Below are 9,318 nucleotides of genomic sequence, written 5' to 3'. Positions count from 1 at the left end.
ACAGGACCTGATGATTCCAGCAAAATTTAGTAGGTTTTAATAGGTGAAACTACTGAATAAACTTATTTTTCATATTATCGCTTCCAAAGAAGAAACAGCAAAACAGGCTCTTTCCTCCTTTTTCTCTCTTTTTGTGCTCCCTCAAACTGTCAAGAACAAAGGGAATGTGTAGTTATATTTGTTATGCATATTTTTAACTATTATAATTCTAGAATCTCATGTCTGATTCACATAATCTTTGGTGTAAGTACTCTACTTTTGCCATATTCCCCTACTGTAACCTAGTTGTTCAGATACTAATATGATGGGTGGGGGGTTCCTGAATTTTAGAGTGGAGCCAAAATCAGGCTTAGCTGAAGTCTTAATTATCAAGTGGTTGCTACAGTTAGGTAATGATTATAAAAGACTGTAGTTTTCTGTCCTTTTCTTTCCTACTTCTTGAGTTTCCTACATGTCTGCCTCTAAAATGACCTAAACCCAAAATATAGACACATTTTCCTAAATGTTCCTGGGTTCAGAGGAAGTTTTAAGTTTTGCTACTTGCTAATGCTGCCTTAAGTGCACCTGTGCTGCCCTGTATCTTTAAAAGCCTCATTCAGGTGCAGTTTAATGACTTTGTATTTGGCTGGGTGTTGGTTCAGGTGAGGGTTTCTACAGAAGAGGAAAAGTAGAACAGTAAATTGCCTTTAAAATGTTTCTCTTAATCTTTCCAACTTTTTCTTTGAGTAGGAGCCCTGTGTGAGAGAACCCTTGGCAGAAAGAGAAAATTTGCTAATCATCAGTGAAGAAACAGAGGTAAGAAAAAAACACCTTTAAACACAAGTCAGTTCAGCTACTAGATGCTTTTTCAGGTGTTTAGTTTTTTACAATCCTTTTTCTTCTAGAAACTCTTGGCCAGTTTCTGTCAATGTCATCCTTTAATGCCCTGAACTTTGAACTTACTTGCATAGAATAAGATATTGTTCTATGTTCATCCTCCAGATTCATGTCCATGATATCATGTAAAAAAAAAAAAAAAAAAAGACACTTGCACAATCATAAATCCAAAAGACTGAATATTCCCATATAAGAATATTTTGTTACTCTATTGTAAGTCTTGTAATACTTTGTATTTGTAGGGGTATTTCTCCCCTAATTACCAGCTCCTGGGGGCATATTATTCTATGACTGTCTGGGTCTTTTTTTTTAAGGTTTTAAAATTAAAAGGTATTAAATCGGCACACAATTATTTTACAACTTGTATTGAAGGAGTTGAGCTACTAAATGCAAATGTGTACTGTTTATTAAATCCTGATCTCTTCCTAGCTATTGGGTTAACAATTACCTGCACATTTGGGGATTGAACTCAAGTGGCTCAGGAGGACCATTCTAATCCAGTGTTCATATTTTTCATTCCTCAAACAAAACCTCATCCTCAATCATCTTGCTTCTCACAAATACCTACTTGCTTGTCACAAGCTTTCTGTTCATTGCACTCTCAAACTGAGCATGGCTATTGTAGGTATAAGTTTAGTATCTTTTTTCCATAACTCTTAGGAGATGGGATTTGGATAGTTTTAAAAGATTAGTGGCAGGGGTGAAGGGGGTGTGTAGTTTATTTGTTTTTTGTTGGGTGGGGGGGAGAGGAGGTTTCTTAATCATAATTATGTAGTAGCTTTACCAATTATGACACCCTGGAACAATTTTCCTAAAAATTTTGCACTTTTCTCTCTCTCTTGCCTGGCAGCCATGGCAAGCTTAAATATTCTCCTTAAACTGATGCTCTGTGGCTCTTACCCTCAAGACTTTTGTTGTCTTCTATGACAACTTAAGGAAAGGATTGATTCAGTTTTAGTCAAGTAGATAAAGTCTAAGATGTTTTACTCACTAATCTTTTAAAGTGCATAAAATATCGCTTCATCTGCACATCTGCATGTTGGCAGTCCCCTCTATAAGCTTGTAGGGAAGGAGCACATGGGGAATCTGGTTCTAACTGATCTCTTTGGGTACTAGTGCAATGTTAAACAATAACCAGATATACTACTCTTAATGGTTTGGGGATATTAAGTACAGAATTACAGCTCTGACAGCTCCCCTTCCCCCCTACCACCTATTCAACCCTCCACAAGATTTTTCCTCTACCAGGCCTATGATTACAAGGAGTACAGTTGGTGCACTAATTGTATTAAGCTCACTGTCACCCTGATAAGTTTGTCAAATTGAGCTATTACTCCCATACGTTCTTATTAATGATGGCTTTTCATTAAAGCATTATACTGTAATCCTTGGTTTCATTTGCAGAGTTGTTAAAACTCAATGAATGTATTTTTAATTGGTAAAGACAGCATCTTATTAAATCTAAATGTAATATTGACTTGAGACTACCTAGCTTAGTGGCTTTAGTAAAAATTACACTTAATTAATGATCATCTTGGCTTCACACACAAAGTATAGCATGCATTAATGGCCTAAGTAGGAAGGAGCAACACTGATGTAAGTAGTTCTAAGGTGGCTAATACTTCTGCCAAAATTGCTTTCAGACTAACACTTCTCTTCTCATTACATTGTTGTAAGAATTTTCTTTAATAAACAGTCAAATATAGAGTCTCCTAAAAACAGGAGATTGCAAGCCTGATACCACTTGAGCAGAAGTTGCCTCAGAAGCAATGTGTTACTTAATTAACAGTTTTCTACAAGAATTACTTTGGAAGTTATCAAAATATACCACCCTGTAAATGTAATTGCTATCAGCTGATTAGTAATGAGTTCTATTCATCTTTTCCCTCCTGGAAAACCTGCAGTCTTCTTGAAATTTTTTTATAGTACTCTAACTGTAGATTGACTTCTTCTTGGGATTAGGATTCACAGGTTATATTAAACTACCACAAGTGTAGGAGCTCTTTGGGACCATGAATTCATGATACAAGATGACATGGGAAGACCCATGGTGATTGCTTTGGTATCATCCAAAATCTTAAATGGTGCTGAGTCACCTGGGTACTGAACTAATGCTAATTGTTCCTTGAACAACACACAATACACTTACTGGCCAAAGAGAAAAATGGGGGAGGAAAGGTGTGTGTGTGTGTATATATAGAAATTTATTTATTCAGGGAGAAAAAATTTAAAATCCCATTCCCCAAATTGCTCCCCTTGTTTGCTGGAAAAAGGATTTTTCCCAACAAGCTGTAGGAATAAAGGTAGTATATCTCTTAACTATTCCACAAAATGATAGCTTGCACATTACATTTACAACCAACTCTTAGCTACTGAGCAACCAAGCTGGTTGCATTAGATATTGAACAATTTGAAGAAAAAGGTAGCAGATTTACTGCTCAATTTTAGAAATGGCATCCTTTAGAAATTGGACATCATAAAATAAAACTGAGAAAGTTTTGGGTCCAGAAAAATGGCTTTTCAAGGTTTGCACAAACAGGGTAGAATATGCTGGGTGCTGTTCAACAAGAGTGGATGCATGGTGAGAGGCTTGAAAATTACAATTTTTTTAAAAATTGGAGTAGAAAAGAGAGTGATTAATTTTGGTTATGAGACTAGAATTCTACGCTCACAAGATTATCTTGACAGTTTTATCATACAACTTAACAATTATGCAAGAAGCTTCTTTCCAAGGGTTTAGGATATGGGATAAGGGCATAAAGAAGACTTGTTTGCTTGGGAAGGGGGTGTCTCTTTTTAGTATGCAGATGACTTTTCTTTTTAGAAAAAAAAAAAAAAGTGCTAGTTGGCTAAATCCCAAAGACAAGGGGGTTTGGAGAGAACTAGTCTCAAAATTATCTCATAACTGAGTTCTGCAATTCACCATCATCTCTAAGCAGTTTACATTGATTGAACATAATATTTAAATAGTCAAGGAAGATCATGCTTTACCAAATGCATCTTTTCATTGGAATTGTTTGGAAGGAAAGACAATGGCCTGATTGGTTACAGACTGTTTGTCTTGTCTTTTTTAAAAAGATGATAATAGCAAGCCTAACAGATATTGAGAAGTGAATTTTTTGTTCTTTTCAGACCATACTATTTACCTAACACTAAAGGAGCCATGGCTGGCTGGAAATCTTACATTGACCACATGATGGCTGATGGAACCTGCCAGGATGCTGCCATAGTTGGCTACAAGGACATTCCTTCTGTGTGGGCTGCTGTCCCTGGAAAGATCTTTACTGGCATCACTCCAGCAGAGGTGAGCACATTGCTGGGGAAGGACCGCTCTGTGTTGTTTGTCAATGGACTTACACTGGGGGGCCAGAAGTGCTCAGTGATCAGAGACAATTTATTGACAGATGAAGAATTTTCCATGGACCTAAGAACAAAAAGCTTAGAAGGAGAACCTACTTCTAATATTACAGTATCCCGAACAGCCAAAACTTTGGTGCTTCTGATGGGCAAAGAAGGTGTTCATGGAGGAAATGTTAACAAGAAATGTTTTGACATGGCTTGCTACTTAAGAAGTTCGCAATACTGATGCTGTAAATGCCTGTATAGTTCTACTGAGGCTTGTGATTATTTGCATAGATGTTCAAGATTTGTTATCCTTATTGAAGACTATAGTGGGGAAGGGGAAATCTAAAATAGCATAAAGCTGTCACATCCCACTTGTACCAGTTGTTTTTTGACAACGACAGTGTAATGTTGGGAATGAAATGAATAAAAGGAATATAATGGTTGCTTGTTACAGAAAGGACATCACCCCCTTATTCCACAATTTAGACATTCCTATCAGAATCTCATTAGAGGGATCAGAAGTGCAGAAAGCTGAAACAATACTAATCAATAGCCCAGGATTGGAAGGGAGGTGTACACTTCCTCAATGCAAAAATAATTTACTTTTCCATGGTTCTTTCTTAAATATTACACAAGAGATTGCACAGGGTTTCTGTCTCTTAAGACCATGATATTGGAAATGCATTCAATGTTTTTCTAGTAGGTTTATGGACAATGAAATGTACGGCTAAGGAACCAAGAATCTAGGCAGGCAAGGTTCTTTGGGTAAATGTGATACATTTTTATTAGACCAACTAAATAGTTGGAAACTTTCAGGCACAGGCATTGGGAGACTGCTGCTGTTATGTGGTCTCCAAGGTAGAAAAGGAGCTACAGTATAATGAGAACTTTATGAAAATGCAAATGAGTGAAAGTTTGGAAGACAATGGGTAGAGATAGGAGGGAAATGTGTGAAGGTAGGTTACCTGGTGTGTTGGATGTCAGACAGGCTGTAATGTGTCATAAATCCAATGTCTATATTAAGTCCATGATTATTATAATTTTTTTTTTTTTTAATCCAGTAGACTTACAAAGTGAAATTCGTAGGACTGTCTATGAAAGGAGTTTTTTGTAAGTTCCCTTTGAGAATTAGAGTTATAAGATTGGAGAGGGGGTGCTTCTCTTGTAACAAGGTTCAGTGCTTATTTAAAGGCTAGGATGAGTGGTTCTGGAAAGGATCTCTACAAGAATTGGGTCGTCTTCTAGTGTGAGTTGCAAATTGTTTGAGGATTTTTCATATAGGTTCCAGGGAAGGATGGTCTTTCTGAAGTCGCCATATGTAATGGTGTGCAATTCATGGGGATTTTTTTTGTATTGCAGCAGTTCTTCACATGGTATCCAGGTGGCTCTTTCAAAAGTGTGATTCTCTCTCTGGAGGAGAGTAGCCTCACAAATCTTAAAAGGGCACATAAGACTAGCAGTCTCCCAATGCCTGAAGAAGGGTGTTTGTTCCTGAAAGCTTTCAAAGAACCTTTTTTCCAACTATTTAGTTGGTCTAATTAAAGAGATCATATCTACCCAATGAACCTTGCCTGCCTAAGTCCTTAGATCAGCATAACTACACCCAACAACCCTGAACCAATAAGCTGGTACTCAATGGGATAAAGGACTAACTTGGGACGCAGTAGCTGAGAATAGGGCTGTTTTTTGTTTTGTTTTGTGTTTTGTTTTGTAGTATAAGGGGTGGATGGGGGTGGAAAGAGGCAATTTTATGGTAGATAACCAACTGAAAGTGAAATGGAATACAGGTTTCCCTCACTTTGTGGGTTCTGTATGTGCAAATTCACTTTTATGCGATGACCTTTTTATACCAAAAATTCATTATATGCGAGGTAAATTCACTCTTATGCAACTGGTGTGGTGGAAGCTTGCAGTCAGCTGCTTTGTATGGTGTATTGTGAGAGTGACACGCACCAAAAGATCATTTCCTGTGCAGATCTGTGCTTCTCGCTCGCTGTGTGCAACTGGCATTTCTGTAGTTGCTAACTAAACGTTCACCACCACCCTGTGCTTGTGTCTGCTGTTGGAGAGTACCAAAATTGGCCTGTGAAAGTGGTAGAAATGGGTGTGGGGGTCAGTACAGTCAAGGTCTTGGAATGTATCCCTATTTCTTGCATTGTAAGATGGGTTCCCTTTATGCACAGTTTTTCAGGAATGCATGTTCAACATAAAGCAAGGGAAATTTGATCCTTGGCAGTGAAGGTAGGAGTATATTTTTGCCTCTACAAAGACTTTGGAACTAGACTTCCTCCCCCCCTCGATATGCAGGAAGATAAAGTCAAGAGCTTTTTGAAATTCTCCAAAAATTAGGGGTGTAGGTTGTAGCCATGTTGGTCTAAGGACATAAGCAGATAAGGTTCTTTGGGTGAATCTTTTGAACCCAGAAGTTTGCTTAATAATTTTCCAACTATTTGGGTTGGTCTAATAAAAGATATCAGATTCACCCAAAGAACCTTGTCTGCCAAAAATTAGGGACATCTATAAACCCCAGAAAGCCATCACACTGGCATGCTCTCATTCAATACATGGGAGACCTACTAGTGACATGAAATTTGAATCGGGCACAACAGGAACTGGAAGCTGGGCATTCCACATCCTAGGCAAATGTCCTGACCACTAGGCTCTTAAATTGGGTGGATATGGTCATTTTATCAAAGAAGAAAAATCCACCCTGAAGCTGACCATACTTTCAAATCTGGTATATTCCTAAATTCTCTAGCACAAAGCCTCATAAGAGAATTTCTGACTAGTTATGAATTGGAGCATTGAGGTGGTATGTTGCCACTGTATACAGCACTGGTGATCTCATTACTGGAGTACTGCATACATTTCTAATATCAACTTAAAAAGTACATGTCCAGCTGGGAAAAGACTAAGGGGTGGGGGGGGGATGCAAGAAAAAACGGGTCTGAAAAATGTTTCCTAGTAAAAGACTGAGGTTCTGAAGTACATCTAAGAAGTGTTAAAAGGTACTGTTACCTAGAAGTACTTGTATTTGAAAGACTTCTGATAGGAGAAGGTGCTTTCATCACTTCTTATATGAACAAGGGCATAGTCAAGGTCACACTAGAACTACAACAGGACTCTCTTGAATTGTGAGCAACTAAATAATGAGGAAAAAACTGACATAAGATAAAACACCTTGAGTTATGTAACTAAGTTTATGGATATTTGAGGAATTTAGCAGCTACCAAGCTTTCTCAATTAATGTTTGTCTTAAATTCTGCTTCTTGCTCTGAAGAGAAGCAAATCAATGGAATGAAGAAGGAAATTAATCTATAACCAATGGGCTAACACCATACAAATCTTAAAGGCTAGATCAGTTATAATAATCTTTGGGAAACCTAATTACTGCTTTTTTTATTATTATTATTTATTAGTTTAGTTTGCACATAATTTCATAGACATTAGGTCTGGAAGGGACCTAAAAAATTGAGTCCAGCCCCCTGGCCCAGGGGCAGGAAGTCAGCTGGGGTCACAGGATCCCAGCAAGATAAATGTCCAATTGACTCTTAAAGGAGTCCAGAGTAGGTGCTTGCACCACCTCTGGTGGCAGTCTGTTCCAGGCCTTGGAAAGGCATGATCAGAGGGCAAGAGAGGAGGCCTTGTGAAGAGAGGATCTGAGCTATGGGACACTTCAGCCCGGAGAAGCACAGGCTCAGGGGTGACATGGTGGCAGCCTATAAGTACATAAGAGGTGTGAATCAAGATCTGGGAGAACATGTGTTCACCAGAGCACCCCAGGGTATGACAAGGTCCAATGGTCACAAACTCCTGCAAGACTGTTTGAGGCCGGACATAAGGAAAAACTTCTTTACTATCTGAGCCCCGAAGGCCTGGAACAGACTCCCCCAAGAGGTGGTATAAGCACCTACTCTGGACTCCTTTAAGAGTCAATTGGACATTTATCTTGCTTGGATCCTTTGACCCCAGCTGACTTCCTGTCCCTTGGGGAAGTGGGGCTGGACTCAGTGATCTTATGAGGTCCTTTTCTGCCCTGCTGTCTATGAACAGCCTGATGTTAACAACTCCTAGAAGGCAAATAACAGTGCACCAACAGAATTGGTGCAGAAACTAGACCCTACAGGGCCTGTCCTTTACCTCCAACTTCTTTCTTTATGAAGATTCTAGCTTATATGTCATCACTATTTTGATTACTATTAGTCCTACAGTATTCCCTTGAAACAACCTATTAACATTTTAATAGAACTATACTAATTGCTTCATCTCAAAAAAGGCAGGAATATATATATATGTCCCATGAGATCAAAGTGTTACAGGCAGTCATCTATGTTTAGATCCTTCCAAGTTGTCAGAACTCTTCTGTGTGTGTCTATCTCAATGAGATCCTTTTGCAATCTTTGCTTAAAATTAATGGCTTTAAACCTAATTAATAGTCACCCTGGTATAGCAAATAAAACAGTTTCTACACTTTGAATTCGTATCTCTACGAGGATTAAAAATAGACCTAGCCACAATCTAAAATTTCCTAGTAATCACAATTGTGCTTCTGCTGCTTTGATCTCTAAGCAATATTATAATATAATGGTTTTATTGTTGTGGCCTTTTTATATAGGCAAATACTCGGTCTTAAAAGGAAAGCTAAATACATGAGTGTACTTGCTGGTCAATCAAATTGAGAAGGAGGGGAAAAAATTACAGGGCAAAGACTAAGTACAAAGGACAGAGAAGGCTAAACTTCCAAATAGATCAAACAGCTTTGTGTTCTGTAACAAATGTACCATGATTTTTCTTGTCTGGTACCATATGATTAGCGCTAGGCCATCTGGCCTCTTCATATACCTCTATCACTTCTCTCCAAGGTGGCAGAGAGAGAGACCTCTTAAATTAGTGGGCTAGTAGAAATCTGAGAAGATATTTGGAGGTGGGAAGGGGAACAAAACAAAAAAAACTCTTACTGATTTGCCAAAAACTGGTATCTAAACTGGACTGCAATAGAAGCATAACGTTGCAACCCCACTGGAATAGCTATCATTTATTAGCTTCAAAAGAAGCTAGTTTCTTGCATTAAAATTATCAGAAGTTTGAAAGAATACT

The 9,318-nt window shown here is 38.2% G+C and overlaps 1 protein-coding gene across 1 annotated transcript; it reads left to right on the top strand.

The window, feature by feature from the left end:
- Positions 1-567: 567 nt before the first annotated feature.
- On the top strand, positions 568-4,655 carry LOC102372738 (profilin-1-like). The gene is made up of 3 exons (XM_006028571.3): positions 568-641; positions 730-795; positions 4,009-4,655. Exon 3 carries the CDS (start codon positions 4,040-4,042, stop codon positions 4,460-4,462), a length of 423 nt encoding a protein of 140 aa, XP_006028633.1. The 5' UTR covers positions 568-641; positions 730-795; positions 4,009-4,039; the 3' UTR covers positions 4,463-4,655.
- Positions 4,656-9,318: the final 4,663 nt, after the last annotated feature.

This window comes from Alligator sinensis, unplaced genomic scaffold (assembly GCF_000455745.1).
Source record: "Alligator sinensis unplaced genomic scaffold, ASM45574v1 scaffold751_1, whole genome shotgun sequence".
Lineage (NCBI taxonomy): Eukaryota > Metazoa > Chordata > Crocodylia > Alligatoridae > Alligator > Alligator sinensis.
The sequence above is the reverse complement of the archived record's forward strand: the minus strand, read 5'-3'. Positions and strand labels throughout refer to the sequence as shown.

Coding starts and splice junctions, on each gene's coding strand:
- LOC102372738 (XM_006028571.3), top strand. CDS start 4,040: ATGGCTGGCTGGAAATCTTACATTGACCACATGATGGCTGATGGAACC.